The following is a 19639-nucleotide window of genomic DNA, read 5'->3' as shown; positions in this document are numbered from 1 at the left end:
CTTTCATTTACTGCTCTAAGCATTCAAACACAAAATCTGTTTTCTTCCTCCTCATGCTTTAAATATTTGTCCAGGCCATTCCCAACTATCCTTTCAGCATTCCCTAAGAAACAGCTACCCTCCCTGTCCTGATATTGCTAAACACTCAGACTCAGCTATTGATAAAGACCAGAGGGGCAAAATGAGAATGGGGAAGGGGATCTGGCAACAGAAGTCTTGAGAAACCTGAGCTTCATTTTATGTTCTGCATTGGCTTCCAGGGAAACCTCAGTGTGCTGCCTGGGGCTGCCACCTCCCAAAACCCAGCACCTGGGGCAACAGTGGCACACAGTGCTTCCCATCCCTTCCACCACCAGCTCAGCCTCCTCCTTTGGGCCAACCCAGCTGCATGTGGGAAGATGCCATTGTGGTCACTGGTATCTGGGCTGACAGCATGAATGCAATGACAGCCCAAAGGAATCACCTCGCACCAAATGTAAATTACAGACACCCAACATTTTATCTCCCCAAACCACAGTCCTAGGCTCCTGGCATCAGTCCTATGAACACCCCACCTCTTAGAGTTGGATGGGGAACCATGTTGCCCAGCACCAGGCCAGGGCAAGGGGGGCAAAGTGAGATTTGTATATGCTGCCTGTTGAGGAGCTGGGGTGATTGCTTTGTTGTGTACACTGACCTACACCATCAACGTGCTCCTTAATACCAACATGCACCCTGATGATCAGGCAGCCCCAATTCAATCAGTATGAACGATGAGGACACCAATCACATTTCTGCCAAAGCAGCCACAGCACGTGGTGTGACGTTTACACTGGCCCTGCCTCCCACTTGAGGATGCTTGTTTGATCTAACAAAACCAGAATTGCTCTGAGATGACATCCCCCTGTCACAAAGTCTGGGGCCATAACATCCCCTGTGCAGCATATCTGAGTGACTTTGGCTTTGGAGACCAATTCCCAACTGACCACCCTGATGTGATAGTGATGGCTGCTCCATCTGCACTGTTGAGGCGTCATGGTCACACCTAAACCCACAGACATGCTTTAATTCAAAGAATCTCCTCTGAATAAGCTTTACTTCTTCCTTGCAGGGGCTGAAAGCAAACTGAGTAGCTTCCCCTTCAAATCTTTCAAGCCTCCCATTCAGCTCTTGGTTTCTGAGAAGCACAGCTGAACTCTAAATCTGTCATACCTCTCAAGGCTCCAGCTGCAGACATTCTGGACCACTCATTCTCCTGAGCCTGGAGCAGAGAACCACACAAGGAAGGCCACTGCTTAGGGACGGATTATAGAAGCCCTGAAATCCCCCTCTCCTGGCAGTTGTACTGTCAGCTCCACCAGGGCCAGGAGATTCCCTACCTGCCCAACCTCAAAGGAAAAACATGGAATAGTTTGAAGTAGATGATTTCAGTGTAAGGGAGCAGAGATTTTCAGTGTGTTGTATTTCCTACAAAGAGTCTTCTTACAAGTGACTCAAGCTGCCCAAAGTGAGTTCAAGTCAGCTCTTTCTTCTGTCCCTTTTTCATCCTGCTCCTTTTCACGGGACCATATTCATAATGATGGAAAAGTTTGAGTCAAAAGTGTCATCTACATAAAGGTTGCCTCGGTACTTTGAAGAGGAGCGCCACAGAATGTGGAAATAACAGGATTTCACTTTACGTGGCATTTAAAAGAAAATGCACCTAAAGCCACCACTGCACACAATAGGAAAGAGAACAAATAATGAGTCCATGCCACACATAGCAGGACTGAAGCTAAAGGCTTCAATTCATTTACACTGGTAAAGTGAAACCCAATTATTGCGGAGAAATCAGAAGTCTGAATCAGAACCACCCAAACTTTTTAAACACAATTCTTTTGCTGTGAATGCAAAGCAACGTTATGGAGACACTAATGTTCTGGAGACATTAATGAATCGAGGATCAGTAAACTTTCCAGGGAGATATCTCCCAACTCTACACATAAGTGAAGCAATACCCCAGACAAAAAAATAAGGCAGATGCATTCCAGACCTTGCATGAAAAAGTGGAACATTATATACTGTGTGGGGATGACAAACATCTCAGACCATTTGACTTGTAGCTGGACTCTGCAGCCTCTGACATACTTGACACATTTAGCTCACATGTGACATAAGACTTCAGTGCAAAAGGACGCATTTACACATCAGCCTGCCATGTGGCATCCGTCCTCCACTTCTCAGGCTTCTGTTTAAACAGATCAAAGACTTCTGGCCATGGAAAACAATGTAAGATCACATAAGGCAGCCGGGTGCCTCCTAACACCTTCCCTGCTGCTGCTGTTGGCCGTCTGCTGGCTGGGGACTGAGAGCAGCCACAACAATGCTGTTAAACAACTAAAGTCAGCAATGTGCAGATTACAGCAGTATCACCAGATAAGATGAAAGAAAAGCGTATTTCAAGGAAAATGCATTTCAAGGAAATTACTCCAACACAGGGCAGCAGTAGCTTGGCACACAGCTGTGTGCAGGCACTGCTGCTGCCCAGGAAGCAGGATTTGCTGGGGGAGGATTCCCCTGCCCCAGCAGTGGGTCCCTGCACCCAAGACTGTGTCAGTGGATCGTTCTCTTTGAAGAACGAAAGATGCAGGGAATGAGGCACTTCAAGGAGAGTTTTCTTTGCGATGCTATCATTTGGCAATTTGTTAAGTGCTCCCAACCCCATTGTTTCTGAGACTCACAGAACAAAAGCAGCTGCTCATCAAGATTCAAAATTACAAGGCTTGCCTTGCAGAGAGAAAGCAATACATAAGTCATATCTGCTTTTGAGAAGGCTACAATTCACAAAGAAGCTGAGTAAAGGTGTATTTCCTCTTTTATCACTTTAATTAATTGTGCAAAGAAGAACAGTGTGGAAGTAAACATATCCCAAAGCATGCTGAAGGTGCATTGCAGCCCCAGAGGTTTCTCTTTTTTACAAAAAAAGTGGATTCTTGCTTATTACTATTTAAAAGAAAATAAAAAGGAAGTAAGTTTAGACTGTGAGTTTTCTAAAAGGATTTGGTTTTCACACTTTATCTTCAGACAGCCATAAGCCACTCGCGTGTCTCGCTTTACTGTCTAATTGGTTTAAATGATCTAGTTTCACTTTTTCACAGAAGAATATGCCGCTAGCATGTAGTGACAGGAAGAGCTTTTGCAGAGTAAGAGCAAGCCAAAGGGAAGCAAAATGGCATACTGCCCTACAAACAAAGAGCAAGCAGCAAATCTAAGATGAAATGAGTATCATTAGCTCTTCAGAACTGCTGAATCCTGTGCTGGGAGTCCTGATGACCTAACTGGAGGCGGATCAAGCCAGCAACCCTCCATAGAGATGAAGATACACAGCAGTTAACATCTGACAGAAATGCGACAGGGGCCAAATCAAGGAATCCTCGCACACACCCAAGCACAAAGATGGACCATTGTCCCTCATGCTGCCAAGGACAGGCAACATGCAGAAAGGGCTCAAACCCAACTTTAAGGCTCACAGCTCAGAAATGCTGAATTGTTCATGTAGCCCACAGATTTTCCACCCTCTTATTTTACCAAAGCTTTCAAATAAAACCCATTGTTTGTAAGGAAAAAATTTCCAAAAAGAACAGAAAAAGTCTCTTCTCATAGAGATCCATCAGTGCTATCCTGTGTATACATTCACACCACCTTACACAACACACCTTTGCACAACAGGATTTAAAAAGCTGTAATAACTGATTCCCTACTAATTTGGAGAGGGGCTAAAACCATACAAAGGCATCTTTATCTTACAACTAGACCAAAACAAGGCAGGAACAAGCTCATTCCTAGGCTTATAAAACAAGCCTTTACAGATAATTATGTTTTATTACTCTTCATTTTATGAGGATTGTGCTATACAAAACAAATACCAGATGCCTATTTGTAGCATTTGGGGGGGAGAAAGAATCTCCCCGAGCACTGCTGTAAGAAGCCCTGCTTTTAATTAAACACAATAAATGCATAAAAATTAATACTGCTGGAAACCAGCAGGTAGGAAGCAAATGGATGATCTGTAACTGTTGAAAGACCCTCTCCCCTCCACACTCCTGCGGCAAGAGCAGCCACTCACCAGCCTATTGCTTAGCGTTGGCGCTCTCTGAGCAAGGCTCCTTACACAGGCGTTTCCCTGAAAAATTAGTACCAAACTTTTCAGATAACCAAAAGCTTAAAGAAAAACGGAAGGGAGGGGAAGACAGCAGAATTGAATACTACTTTTGTTAAAGAGACACACGTACTTAGCCAGGAAAACCTGTAAGTAAGAGTCAAGTAGCTTAAAGATGGAGAAAGAGGAAAGAAAAGACAAGGAGGTGTAAAGGGATTTCTGGCAACCTTAAAATAAAGCAACCATCCAAAACAGGATGAATCCTTTAACTGTTAACTTGCCAGACTTACATAACATGCTCCCAAATGGCCTGGCAGAGTGTGCAAGACAGGACCTCATGCCTGAGACGAGGGACACGCATCTGAAACACGGGTACACAACCAGAGGGAGGCACACAAAGCATGACCAATAACAAGCAAAAATGGGACACAGTTCCTCAATGACAGTAAAATGTAGCCAACTTTACAGCAACTGCTAGATGTCAGCCATCCACCCTCCCAGAGGCAGCACGAGGAAATCTATGTCCCATTTTCAATGGTGGTTTCCTTTTTCACTTTAATTGCATTAAGATTCAACCATGGGGTGACAATAGACACTTCTTACTTAAGGCTGATACCAGCCCTACATTGTAAATCCAGTTTTCAACATCATGTCTGACAATGCTTTAAAGTTCTGCAAAAGAGACTGAAATTGTGTACACAGAATCTCTCTGCAGCAGGAAGCCATCTTTTTTTTTTATTTTAAGAGATATTTTTAAGACATGGTGCAGTAATAAATGCAAGGTAAGTAGCAGTGGGATGGCTTCCATGCCTTGCTGCTCATTTGCTGGTTTCCATCTGTTCTAATTATCAAAGCTGAGGATGGGTCTCTTCTATTACCCTCCACCAGAGATATCCTCAACCTACTTCCTAATCAAGTTTGTTTACAAATATTCATTAAATTCCATGCTTTATTGGCCCAGTCATTTAATTGTAAGACCATGGTACCACAAGCTGCAATTACAGTAATCAGTGCATTGATTATTGTGAAACACAGTTATCCTGAGACTAAAGCTAAAGTAAATAAGAACTATTGCTATAACCAGTAACTACACCAATAGGGCAATCCAGGATCAAAACACTATCTCTAAATTTTTAGATCTCTAGTGTTATACCCAAACAACACAGATAACTTCATTGTGAATTATTTTACTGTGACCTGTGTCAGAGAAAATTTTCATGAAAAATGAAAGAATAAAAAACCTTTTTGCTAAAAAGGGCTATTACTACAGGCTGCCAGAAATAGCTAATAAAACAAAAGCTGAAACCTGTTTTCACTGCAAATCACTAATGTTGTGATGCAGAAAGCAAAGAGACAAGAGTCCTAATGGTTCCACTCAGCAGCAGTAACAGAAATGAGTCCTGTGAAAGGTGGCGAGTGCAGAGTGCAATGATTTTTTGACACCTTCAGGGCAAATGGTTAAGACAAGGACCGGGTCCCCTTGCACAAACACAGAGCAAGAGTCAATCCAGACCATGGGGCGCTACACTTCCAAGCTCCACAGCAAAGACAAGCCAGGGTCTGAGGAGAGGCAGCAGCTGAGAAAATAGCCAGCCCTATGGTTACCTCCATGTCAAGAGACATGCACAGAGAATTTAGAGATGAACAGGAATTTGGGGCTTCCACTGAGCTGAGGGGACCTGAAGCCCTCACACTGGGTGCAGAGCTTGGGGAGCAGCTTCTGTGGCCAAACAAGGGGCGCTGCCTGCCCCACCCAGAGGACATGCTAGGTCTCTGACCATGCAAGACTCAGCCGGGGACAATCAGGCGCTGCTCAGACCTTCCAGTTCTCCTCATCCTGCCCACGGCAATCCAGAAACAACACAGGCAGACGGGACAATAAGATGGTGGGTTGTTCTCAGATGAAGGTGAACTACCACCTCCTGCTAATTAACGACTCAGGCACTTGTCTCCTTACATGCCACATCTGCAGAAGCCATCTTCCAAGGAACAAAGCTGAGACTCTATTACCACTCTCTGCAAGTAAATGTTGGGAAGGCCATAGAAAAGCAATCGCATTTGTGTGCTTGTGAGCTCACAAACTAACCCCAGGAACTCTCTTTATGGCAGGGGGGTCATTTACAAGGAGAGATGAGAGCAGCATGCACCCACATCCCCCCCTTTGATGTGTCACCCACCTGCCTTCACACAGCCCCAGCCGCTTGCACGCTTTGATTACCAGAGCCTTCCCCGCCACCACTTCCCTCAGCTGCTTTAATCTTGCCACAACAACAGCGCCATGAAAAGAAAGGGGGAGAGGGAAGAGGATGAGAAAGAGAAATAAAAAGAGAGAGAGAAAAGAGATTTGGGTCTGGAAAAATCAACTTGATAGAGGAATCTGCAAAGAACTGACTTGCTGTCAGGCAGAGATGAAAGCACTAGAAATAAGGGATGTGTTGAGCGCTTATTAAAACAGTGGCATGATTCTCATACGGAAAGCATATCTTTGGCACCTGCTTGAAATCACTCCCATGAAAGAGCCACCCAACAATCTCGGACAGCTAAGTTTAGCACCATTTTTATCTTTTGTTGAATATGCATAAAAGCTTCTCAACACACATGTCTAATCCAAAAATATAACAAGAAGTATTTCAAAATCTTGCATAAACTCATCCACAGGCCAGACTGATCATCAAGCCTGAAGCAATGCCAAACAGTGAAGCGAAACCTAAAACCAGCTTGAATTAAAACTTGCAGAACTGTAGTAAAAAAAGTAGGCAGGGAAGGGAGATGGAGAGCAGTTATGAAAATGCATGATTGCCTGAAATATTTCCCTATCTTCAAAAAGTGTCGCCTTGAAATTCCTACCTGCTTCATTCACCTTGCTGCTATCAGATTTTTTATTACCCTCTCTTTTGAGGATTTGTCTGGCACTTAGTATGCAGGAGCAGTGCACAGGAATAGATCCTGCTGCCATAGATAATGCGGTTCTAAGGGAAACCCATCAATTGTTAATGGCCATGCAAATTGTTGAAACTAGAGAGTTATTCACAGTTATCTCGCTGTGATTTGGTAAGTGTCCATGCCCGATGTGATCACTCACTTGATATATTTTTCTATTACAATTCAAGTAGTAGCCTTAGCTTTTGGTTTTAGGGGGAAAAAAGCATGGAGTGTAGGAGGGCAAAGGGATGTTATTTGTTTTAAATTATTTTAAACAGTCATACATGCCTTCTTATGCAAAGTATGATAAATCCCTCCCAGAGACTACAGTCATGCCTTACTGAAACATTTAAATCTCTCCGATCAGGAATTAAAGGAGTTTACCATGAAACTTCAGACCCTGATCTTACAAAGCACATTCTTATGTTCCAACAATACACATGGTGCACACATCCTTTGTGGCACTGGATCTTCCAGCTGCAGGTTGCATCTTTTTACAATTTCTGATCAGGGTTTTCTCCTGCCTATGCAAAAATTTGCTGACATTTAACAAGCTATAGGCGTCTCCTCAAATCCATAATGCATTCAGTCTCTCGCAGCAGCAACTTACTGATCATTAATTTTCAGCTTTATTGCAGCTCCAACATATCAGATGCCTTTTTTTTTGCATCTTGTCTGAGATTTATTACTTTTAGCAAAGTGTACTTTGTTTTTTTATTTTGTTTGCTTATTTTTAAACAGCCCTGAAGGGGAAATGTTACTCTTCTTTATAAAATAATTCTGAAATCACGTTATTAAAAAGTAAATCCTATAATTATGTTTCCCATTAGGATTAGATAAATTACATTTAATTAAAACAAAAATCTGCTAGCACCCAGCACAATGGTTGGTGGCAAATTCAGAAGATGAAACATTCATGTCTTTATCTTCCTGAAACAGCTGATTGAGTCTACGAGCAGACACACCCAAACAAGCCTTCAGAGATATAAATTCAGACATTATAAAAAAAATTTGTCCCTCCCTTCAGATAAAGGTTCTGATTTTTAGAAGCAGCCTTTGATTTTATTCTTGCAGACTACAACTACAGTTTTGATGAGCTTTCTGGTACTAACCCACTGAACCACCTGACTGCACCAGGAATTCCAATATTGTGATACAATGTCTGCAATTATTCGCGAGGCAAAAACCAGCATCAGAAGTCAAGATCTTCTAGGAGAATGAAGAAAAACAGGATTCCTAACCAACACTGCCACGTTTCCCTGTTTCCAGCACTGCTGTTGGTCAGGTGATGTTCTCCATCAGACTGAGGGCTGCAGGGGTCATAATGCACACTGCAGCTCTAGGAAACTATTTATACCATGCTCCGTTTTACAGCCCCGGAAAACTAATTATTAACAGGACAGGGTCCCCCATGTACATTTGGCAAACACTATGGCATGCATTTTTCCTTTAGGAATCTACTGCTACGCACAAGCCATCAGCATCACGCTCTCAATTTTGTTTAGGAGCTGAAGAATGATTGATCTTATTGATTTGTGTCAACAGTCTGACATGGCCATATCGACCAGCGGTAATTTTGTAGGAGGAGCTGAAAAGGGAACTGGAGATAGCATTCTCTGTAACACGCCATCCAGCCCAAAGAGAAAACATTGTTAGAGATGCTGTTACAGCCGTCGACGGGACCACACTGGGACTCGAACCGACACAAGTGAACGATGAGACATTTCCCATGACCGTGTTTACAGAAAATCCACTGCTAAACACCCAACTGTATAATTATAATCTATTACAATTATGCAAAGAAGTAACATTTCAGAAAGGCCTTCTCATTTCCCATTCTTAGCATTGAATACTTTTGTTTTGCAGCCAATCAACTAAATTAGCCCTAATTCTGTTTCATTCAGAAACACAAAAAGGATATTAGAGGGGGAAAAAGTGAGCAAATGGGAAATTCACTTAGGAACCCAGGAATTATTTTCTTTTCACGTATTTCTGGACTAGAAACCATCATGGAGGAAAAAAGTCAACTTACAGCAGAAGAGCTTTACTGAATTTGCTAACTGCATCACGAGAGCCCTTGGAGGAGTGATCGGGAATGATAGTGCTGCAGTGCCTGGAAAGGCAGTGGCCTTTGGTAGGGGCTGAGTGAAGTAAGGGAAGTTAAAAGGCTCATATACTAATGTACCACATATCCTGACTCAGGACAAGTGTCAAACCCCAGAAGAGCTTTTGTGGGGATTTCCCCATTGCCAGACACACAGAGAAGAGCTGCTTTATACTGCTTCTGACAACTGCCACCTTTTATGAGAAAAACAGTTTAAACCTTCACTCACTGATACTTCTTGGAAAGGGGATACAGAAAACATGAATGAGTAGTATCTCAGCTTTACACAGTGCTTTTTCTAAACATGACAAAGCATTTAAGTAATCCACAAAATGCTTGGGGAAGGCAAACTGTTCTCCTCATTTTAAAAGCATATGGAAATGTAACCATGGTGGCCAGCAGCAATCCTGGCTGTCCAAGTACAATCTCGAAACCACGTGTGCTACAGGAAGGAGAAGGCAGGAGGTCCTACAACAGCCCTGCCAGCACTAAACTTCACCCAGGGACTACAGGAGCATGGAGAAGTCTGTCTCAGTGGAGTACAAAATGGGAACCTGATTTAGCCAAGATGAACATCTACTACCTTTCAGGGAACACCCATCTAGCCTCCTGTCCGCATCCTGGCTGAGGAGGCAGCACTACATCACTTGAAAAACTGAGGTTAAATCCCAGTGAGAGGTCAAGGAAAAGACAACTGTTATTAAGGAGGCCTAACCCTCCTGACTAGCTTACAGTTATGTTTTCTTATTCTTAGAAATTATAGCATTTTAGGAAGTTAGATTGCATTTGGAAAGCCATCAGCCTGGCAGCACTCATGCCAGTTCTTTCCCAGCAAAGCAGTAAACCACAACATTTTGCTGAGATAGGCCCCCTATTTCTTAAAACATTATTTCTCTCTTCTCATGTGAAAATCTCCTCTCTTTTGTTGTCATTTGGAATTCATTTCCTTAACTTGTTTCTCCTGCACCACTGCAGTGTGCTGATCTCCAACCTCTCAGTCTCTAAAAACCCTCCCAGGTTTTGTGGTACCCATGCTACAATACCAGGACAGTTTCTTCCAATGCATGGCTGACAACTGTTATAATTTATAATTTGCTCTATAAATGGAAGAAAGGATTCCCACCATCCTCTGGCTTAGATCTGTAATCACCCCTGTGCACATCTGGTGTTGCAGGCACCTCCTGCTGCAGCTCCCTCCCGCTCTGCCTGCTCCAGAGATGTGGGGATGAGTTGGATCAGCATTACCTAGCACCAATGCTCCCAACAGCTGACTGAGGAGGTTCTTAAATTAAGGGCAAAACAGTAATGACACATGTCCTGTTTCCTCCTGAAATTTGGATTGAAAAAAGAGCAACACAAAACCTCATATAAAAGCACAGCATAGCTGGATGAACAGAAGAAGAGGAACAAATCTACTGCTCAAATTACTACTCTCATGGTGTAAACCATGAGAAGGTTTTGAAACCTATACGTCTCAAAATACTTGGCAATGTGGAAGGCTGCAGAACCTTAAATATAACCTGAAGTTATACTCACACATTCTCACAGGCTAAACTAATCTCCACACAGCACAGGACAGGAGTATAAATCTTGCATCATCATCTAGATATAGCCAAGTCCTGGAGAAGTCAGTCACCTCCGCAGCTCAGAACACAGCATTTAACTCCATTCACAGGCCAGACAGTTATCCACGTACCTACTGATTATTTTTCTCTGGTTAGAAAAACAGTTTGTTTACCCAAGACCACAAAACTCTGTGGATTTTCTGAAAGAAACCCCTCAGAGAGAAAAAGAAAACAATCACAGATAATACTCCAGATTACAGCACATTCTCTTGACTCACATCTGTTGTGTAAATAAGTGCTTCATGTCGACCAGTTTCATTTACTTCCCTCTCCCGCGAGCGGCGGCTGCTGGTTTACTTTCCAGTGGGCTGTTCCAGGGCTGTATGTGGGGCAAAAGGATTATTTCCAGCAGAGTCAAACCAGTAGTCTTTTTTGCTCGGGTTTGTCTTGAGCTGAAACTCCTCTCGTTTAATCCCATCCTCCCAGCAAGATGCACTACTTCAGAGCTGCACGGATGCAAAGAGGTCCACAGCTGGGAACACTCTCAAGGCAGCAGGGAGCAGCAGGAAGGTGCACACAGCCCCCCAGGAGAACCCCAAACTCAGCGACCCCTCTCCCTTAGGAGCAATTTCAGTGAAGCTTACCTTAGGCCACTACAAAATGTCCTGCAGAAGTCGGAGTTTTCTCTGTGAAACACCCAGCCATGGAGGGCAAGAAGGCAGGAGCACTGTGGGATGCTCTGCAGCACATTCTTGCTGAGGGCAACTCACTGGGGGCACAGGAGGGCTTCATCTTCCAGGGTAGCTGGAAATATTACTTTTAGCGCTGTTCTGATCTGGGTTCAACAAGCCCTTCAAACTACTTGTTTCAAGATTAATTCTACTTGAAATTAAAATGATGACTCGTAATTTTTTTATTTGCGTTTTGTTCTATCGTCAAGTGTCTCTTCAGTGATGAGTACTTATCAATAAACTACCCAAGAACGATTTTCCTGGGCAGGAAAAATTAAAGCAGACCCCTCTGGCTGTGAAAGCAGTGTTCACCTACATTCTGCATGCAGAACACACCTGCTGCGGACCAGATCACCCATCTACTGTAATGCTTTGTCACCACAGAGCCCCGTATGAGATGCTTCATAGAAAGATGCAGAAAGGCCTGGGGCAAGCAATTATAATAATAACTCGCCCCACAAAAAAACTTAATTACTTGAGGTTAGAAGGGCGCCTGGTTTAATGCCCACGGGCAGGGTGGGCTCCTCTGCCGGGGCTAATTCCACACACCCGGCCACACACGCGGCAGCACCCAGCACTGCTCACACGGGGAAACACTCTCATGCACACGCATCTACCTGCTCCCACACCTCTACTGAGTGGGAAAAGCCTGGTGCAAACAGTCAGGAGGATGAGAATTGCATGGCTGGCTGTGAGCTCAGGGATGCTCCTGTCACCCCTGCTCCCAGCTCCTCCCAGGGCCCTGCCTGCATCAAATCAGCATCAACAGGCCCATAAGGACACTCTGCGATACATATAGAGAGCAAGAGGAGGAAAACAATAGAGCAAGTCCTGTATTTCTCAGACATACATTAATGCTTTGTTATTTACCTGCTTGCTGCATTTTGGAATAAACGTATTGTAAACCAGGCAAATTTCCAGTTTCTTGAAAATCGATATTAAAAAAGTAGTCTGGTGGTGACAGGTCTCTGCAGGAGCCAAGATACTCTGGGAAAATGCCCAAGCTCTCTCAGTAGTTTTTGAGTTTTATCCAAGCTCCTAAAGCAGCCTGGTGATATACAAGACACACAGACTGGTTCCCATTGCAGTTCAGATGTCCTGAAGAACAGCCATCCAGAACCTGGGTGGTTTCTCAAACCCATCCTAAATAGCTGCAAAGGAGCTGACTCGTGAAGGCTTTTATATAATTCAAAAAATAATGCAGTGAGTGATGAAGTGTAGCATTTACATTTGTATTTTAATACAATACACGGAAGCTCAGTATGTTGAAAATACAAGAATTTCACCTTTGTTTGAAACATGCACACACATGCGTATGCAGCGCCCAGATTACCATCACATGTTGGGCAGGCAAGCCTAAGCCTTACTTCACATTCTTCGGCCGGTCTTGTGAATGGCAAACTCATCCCTAGTGTCTACGTCTACCACTTCTCTTTTTTCAATATGTGTATATTACTCCTGGTGGGAAGGAAATGAAACTAAAACTTGCATCTCTTCCCATTCTGTGCCTATTGGTCGACTGTGACTTTTACTCAGGATTTTCAAGGTGGGAGGTTCAGGGATGATTGATGCATGTTCCACCAGTAGAGCGCACACCAGGTACTGGATACCAGGCATCAATGAAAATGTTCAGTTGGATATATTCACCTGTAAAAGTACACATACGACCCTACCTAGTGCTATCATGTGCCCTGCAGAAATGTTTCACAGGTACAAGCACACAGTGTGTGTGCACCCAGCAGTCCCAGGCAGATGTGTGAGCAGCTCCTTCCATAGGCTCCTCCACCACATGCCTCCAACCTCCTCTGGCAAAACTAGTCCCACTTCATGAGTGTCTGCGTATTTTGCCTACCTTTCTCAGTTCAGTCATGATCACTCAGGCTTTTTGAGCGCTGACTAGTCACAAAACTTAAGTCTGTAATGAACACCTCACTATACTACATGTTCTCCACCATAGTTCACATTTCTCCAAAAAGACATTTTTTTCCTCACTTCTCCTTCCCCATTTTACTCTCTTCAACCCCATTCATTTTTCCCCTTTCCTTCATTATCATCATTTACTTCAGCTGTCCTCCACGGATGAGGAAAAAGTGTCCTTGAATGAGCTTCTGATGAGACCTTATGTTTTTAGATACCATCACCACCACTCTCTCCATCTTCCAAGGGCAGAGTTGCTGTAAATCAGAGAATATGTCACAGACATTATTTACTTTCCTAGAAAGGTCCTCATTTTGGTGCAAATCTCTTCTCTGCATCTGGCTTTACTAGAACATTACATTCCTCAATTTCTTTCAGTATCCGTAGTCATTTATATTACCTTCCAAAAAGTAATTATTTGGAACCAGTTAAGCCTGTATATGAATTCTGCCTTTGTTTAAAACACATTGTACATATGTATATATTTAGACTGTCATTAAATATTTAAGAGGCTGTCTTCAAACTTCAGCAGCAGCAGTGTTTATTCACTTAACCCTTTGTGAAACTGAAAGCTTGAGGCTGAAATCCTGTTGTGGAGGAATTCAAAAAGCCCAGCTGCCCTAGTGCCGGGTGACAAAGGCCAACTTTGACAACCAAGGACATCGCAAAGCAACCAGAGGTTTTCTTTGTTTTCCTTTATATCCTGTTTGCTAGTAGTCTAATCATGATAATGTAATTCATTTTAGTCTGCATTAACTTTATCTGCTGAGATGCATAACTAGGATGCAAATTAATTAGCTGTGACATACAGATGGATCTTTCAATACAATTCACAGAGTCAAATACACACATGCCCAGCCCTCCTTCCCCCAAGTAAAGTAAGACATTCTACACGTTCTTCCACAGGTCAAGAAGTCACCTTTGTTGGTATCTTCAACCTCCTAGAGAGGAAACACCACATCCTGCAGACAGCTGGACCTCATGCAAATACAACCCAAATACTCTGTCATAGATGAAACCCCATTACAAGTAACTTGCAATGTGTGCTGGCCCCAAGCTTAACACAACATAATGCCACCACCCTGCTGACATGAGGTTAACATGTTTTAAAATTTGGTCACCTAATTTACCCGACTTGGCAAGGCCTCTACCTAGAGTAAATCATTCATATTTCACCCTGAAAAGGACTGGTATCTCAGGGCCAGTTCCCCATGGCCAGGGCACCCACACTCTTGTCCTTCACGTGAAGTGAAATGGTGTAAAGATCACAGCAGAGGATGGGAAAACAGGCACAGAAAACCACAATATGCAACTCCCAACTCTATACGGATATGCAAATAGATGTATCCTGGAGAGTATGTTTTTTCTTCTTTTTGATTAAAACCTTGAGGATGCATTGTTGAATCCAAGCCCAAAACACCTCACGAGAGTCCCCCTGTGTGCAGTTTTCAAGGCCCAGACATATTTAGAGACATTTCTTTTCCCAGCAACTACAGCCTCGTTGATTATCAGATGCTGCGATAGGACAGCAGCATCTGACAGTTGTCCGGGATGGACAACAGAGTCCCTCCTACAGCTTTCACACCTGGGTTACAGATCAGCACAGAAGCATTTCAACCGCCTGGCTGCATTATCCTACCTTGAGGATGTGACCCTGTCACATTTTATAAAGGGAGTGGAGCACCATGCATGGTCCCTATTTGCACAGAAGAGCCAGAGGCCACGGCAGGACGTGGTGCTGGGAGATCACCAGATGGCATACTTTGCTGTGCATAGGCACCAAAGCAGGAGTGTGAAGGGGCAGCAGCACGCTCTGGCAGGTGCACTCACTCCGGTAAGATGTTGGGTCAAAGAGCTTCAGCATTTGCAGTTGTTCAGCAGAGCAAAGCCCATTCACCTCAGCAGCTCAACCACAGATTCAGCCTGCCTCGGTTCTTAAGAGTAATCTTGTTTTCTTGTCAACATCTTTTTTTAGTTCCTGTCTTAACAGCAGCACTGCAACAAATGTTGAAGCCTCTCCACACCACCTCAGATACGGCCACATGTTAGCAGCAAGTCCACTTTTTGTATGAACAGCACAGCAAACCAGCTGGGTTCATGCTATTGTATCCCCTGAGGGTTGTTATGTACACCTCTCACTACAAAATAAGTGGCAAAGACACTTTGGGAGGAGCAGAACTCATGGGGAGAGGTCTATTTTTTATTAGACCAAATGGCATAGCTGTAAAAAAATTGACTCACGTCAAACCACAGGCGGGTATGTTTGCTTTTATGACACCTTGACAGCACACATGGTATACTGTGCAGCAAATAACCAGGACTTTTCCCATCTCTAAATTAGCTCCAGTGCTGAGATCTAAAAACAAAAAACCAGCACAGCCTGCAAGGCTGCAATTGTCAGGTCTCCCTTTTTCCCCACAAAAAAATATTCCCTGAAGGAGATCACAAACCAAAGGGACGCCTGGGTGACAAATCATGAGCTTAGCTTAGTATCTCTACTGATCACCCATCACTGCCGCTGTATCGTTTCCACGTGTGCATCGTTTCACCATTCACCCATCAGTTTCCTGAAAGTGAATGGGATTAAAAGTCCACTGACTGTTTGCACTGCTGTTTCCTCCCCCTCTGCAGCAGAATTACAGTAACCGAAAGGTGAGCAGAGTTCACACAGGCACACGCAGGCTTCCTGGCTTTGCAGTGCTGACCTTCCCCATCTTTCCCAAATCCCTGGGGATAGTTTCAGTGCAGAAGCAGGCAGCCAGTCGGAAATTTTCATCAGTATTAATGCCAACGTAGTTTCTTCCTAACTGCTCTCCAGAAGTATTTTTCCACCCAGGTTCCCTTGTGCACCACAAAACCCTCCAGCTGTTGGCAGCTCCGGGTGTAGCTCCACTGCTGTACACCCAGTGCTGTACAGCTGGTCTGCTTTAATTCAGCGTCTAATTCCTGCTACCCAGGAAACATTCTCACGTGAAAAACTTCATATATAGGCAGCTACTCTGCAGTAAGCATAGTGGTGGTCGGCATTTAAATGAACTAATCAGTTGCAAACGGCTTAGTCAGCATCGCAGTCCTGGAGGTAATTCCCAGGAAGCGATTTTCCCGGTAGCTATATATACAAACGTGAAAAGCAGACTGGAATACAAGGGCAACAGCACAGCGAGACAAAATCTGGCTACACTATAGCATTACCAACAAATAAAAATAAAAGTCGGGGAAAGTCAAGGAACCGAGCAAGCACAGGATGTGCTCGCATCACTGGTGTATCCTCTCACACGTAAAAAGAAAAACTCGGACACAGGACGTGAACACAGTCAGCATTTCTTTTTCCTCCTTTCTTTACTGATGCTGCGCTAGTTTGAACTGAAGGGAAAAATACGGCTAGGCAAGTTCCTGGCTTGTCTGGGGAGACACACGAACACCAGCCAGACGCCGGGCAGTGCTTTTGGAGAGAGCATCTCAACCATCGCCCTCAGCAACCAACCCTCTGCAGGAGCCAGGGTCACACGCAACCTGGAGAGGGCTGAGAAATCGTACAAACTTTGTTTCAGGGCAGAGAGGGCACAGGGCATCTAAGAGGCGCTGGGAAGACAAAGGGTAGTGCCAAGTGCCAGCGCATCCTCCAGCAGCATCTCCGCCGCTGGCCACGTTTGGAAAGCCAGCGGGCTGCGGATGCAGGTCATCAGTCCCTGGGCAACCAACGCCACGGTTGCAGGACACCGCATCGCCCTTCAATGCCTCCCCGCCGGCTCCCCCGGCCAAGGCAGCACCGAGCCAGCCGGCAGCATCGCGGGGGACAGGGGAAGCCACCGACCTGCCCAAAGGAGAGCTGGAGGCTTTGCTCTGGCCACTGAATGCGCATCGGTACACATCTGCTCACATCTGCCCGGTGGCAGGGGCTGCCTGCAGAGCCGGGCACGCCGGCATGTCCCTGGGGACACAAGCACAGGGAAAGGGGCACCGCTCACTTACTTTTCGTATTCGGCGTTGTCTCGATCGCAGCGCGAATCCTTGTGCTTTTGCCAGTCTTTGCCATGCTTGCAGGTGGTCAGGAGGACAACATCCTCTCCGTTATGGACGTGATATAAGGCATTCCTGGTGTCTGACCCTATCCCCGTCAGGTACCTTTTCCCCTTGAATACCAACATGTACTTCCTGAGAGGAGGGATGGTGTTAAACCTTAAAAATCCCTTCTCCCCTCCTGTCCTAGGATGATCCTTAGAAAAGAGTGGGATAGAAACGTCAAAGTTGGGTCTGAAGTTTTCAGTACTGATGCTGGCTTTGGCCAGCATGGCCTGGCCAATGTCGAACCCCACATCCTCGGTGTAGTCGGGCCAGGTGCCGGAGTATAAATTAAAAATCAGGTGGTTTCTGCCGTTGTTCCACAGGTGGAGGCTCTGTACCTTGGAGCGGAGGTTGTGCACGTACTGGGGGGAGAGCTGGTCCCGGTCCAGCGTGTCCAGGCTGAGGACGAAGAGGCAGGCCTGCCCGGGGTCCGAGGTGTAGAAGCGGGAGCCCTCGATAGCGGCCAGGACGTTCTGGTAGCTCTCGGCGATCTTCTCTCCTTTCTGCTGCGGGTACACGTAGACCTTGAAGCCGTTTTTCCGGCACTGGGCGAAGTCGAAGCAGGACTCCATGCGGCAGCGGCGCCCGCGGTAGAGGCCGGCGCTGGCGTCCCGCCGCTGCCGGGGGGAGACGCGCCCGCCGCCCTCGGGGCCCGGGCGCTCGGCGGGCGCGAAGGGCCGCAGGGCATCGGGGAAGCGGGGCCAGGGCCGCTCGGCGCCGCCGGGACGGGGGCCATGCCGGCTACCGGGCGGCGGGTGCCGGGCCGCCCGCAGCCGCACGCCTCCCAGGTAGAGCAGCAGGGCGAGACAGGTGCCGGCGGAGAGCAGCGTCAGGTAGCGTTTTTTGGCCTGCATGTGTCCGGCGGGGGTCCGGGGGGCTGCGGAGGAAGGCGGGGGCGGCCCGAGCTCGCCGGGCGCCGCTCTCAGCTCCGCTCCGCCATCTTCCCGCCGGCGAGCGCTTCAAACTCTCTTCGCCCACCTCCGCTCGGCGCCGTTCCCCAAGCCGCCAGCCGCGGCCGCGCATGTGGGCGACCGCCGCAACTTTCTCGCCGCCGGTGTCTCAGGGGCGGCGGGCGGCGGCCGGGCGGCGGCCCGGCGGGGCGCCCCGCATGCACTCAGGGCCGGCCCCCCGCGCGGGGCGGGCACCGGGCAGCCCCGCTCCCGCCTTCCCGCCGCTGCCGGCGCTCGGCTCCGCCACGCTCCCGCCCGCCCCTCCCCGCCCCGCCAGCCCAGCCCAGCCCGGCCCGGCCCGGCCCCGCCGGCTCACAGCCCGCGGCCGCCGCGCCGCAGCCTGACGAAGCCCCGCATCGCCCGGAGCCCCTCGCCCGGCCCCGGCGCCGCTCGCTCCTCGCCTCGCTCCTGCTGAATGGCCCCCAGGACGGAGCGGTGGCGGCGAGGACCCTCCTCCTCCTCTTCCTCCTCCCTCTCCTGCTCGCCCCTCCCTCCTTCCCCGCCTCCCCCGGGCCGTGGCCGCCGCGGCCACCTAGCCCTGCGCCCCGCTCCGCCCGCCCCGGGCCGCGACCCCCGCCCGCCGCGCCCGGCCCGCGCCGCCCCCGCCCCGCGCGCTGACCTCACCCCGCCGTGCTCCCCGCGCCCCCATTGGCGGGCGTCACGTCCGGGGGGGCGGGGCTTCCGCCTCGCCCATTCATAACCCGCGGGCGGGGGGCGCCGCCGCTGGGGCGGGAGCGGTTTTACCAACTGAGGTCAGTGTGGGGGGCGCCGGGACCGGAGTGCTCCGCGCTGCCCCCGCGGGCCGGCACCCGGCGAGCCCCGGCCCAGCGCCAGGGCCACCCTTCGCTCCCGGTCCGCTCCGCCTCCCCGCCGGTGCAGCCCCCGGTCGGGGGCGGCCCGACCCCGCTCTCTGCCAGCAGTGCCGGCGCCGCCGCTGCCGCCCCCTGCCGAGCGCGGCGCCGCCGCTGCGCTGGAGCCGCCCCGGGGCTCGGCTGCGCGCAGGGGGAGCGGGCACAAAACCGTGGCTGAGACCCAGAAACCCAGTCGCGAGGGGCCTGGGAACAGGCGCCCTGTGTGGCGCGGGCAGGGCCAGGAGCCGCGGGCGCGGCCGCTCTCCCCGACGAGGAAGGCAGGGAGAGGGGGGGACGCGGCTCCGCTGCCCGTGCTGGGGCTGCCGGGGCTCCAGGCGCTCCCGCCATCGCCGGCCCTGGCCGGGGTACGTTGAGTCGATGCCCCCCGGGAGCAGGCCCTGCGCTCCTCTGGGGCGG

At 47.9% G+C, this 19639-nt stretch overlaps 1 protein-coding gene across 1 annotated transcript in view; it reads right to left on the bottom strand.

Moving 5' to 3' along the window:
* The window catches only part of EXT1 (exostosin glycosyltransferase 1), a 182875-nt gene extending 164313 nt beyond the window's left edge, over window positions 1-18562 (bottom strand). The window contains exon 1 of the mRNA XM_064646259.1: window positions 17329-18562. Coding sequence (XP_064502329.1) covers window positions 17329-18275 — 947 coding nt within the window. The 5' untranslated portion in view covers window positions 18276-18562. The remainder of the gene's footprint in view (window positions 1-17328) is intronic.
* Between the last annotated feature and the right edge of the window lie 1077 nt (window positions 18563-19639).

The sequence above is a fragment of the Pseudopipra pipra genome, chromosome 1 (assembly GCF_036250125.1).
Source record: "Pseudopipra pipra isolate bDixPip1 chromosome 1, bDixPip1.hap1, whole genome shotgun sequence".
Taxonomy (NCBI): Eukaryota; Metazoa; Chordata; class Aves; order Passeriformes; family Pipridae; genus Pseudopipra; species Pseudopipra pipra.
The sequence above is the reverse complement of the archived record's forward strand: the minus strand, read 5'-3'. Positions and strand labels throughout refer to the sequence as shown.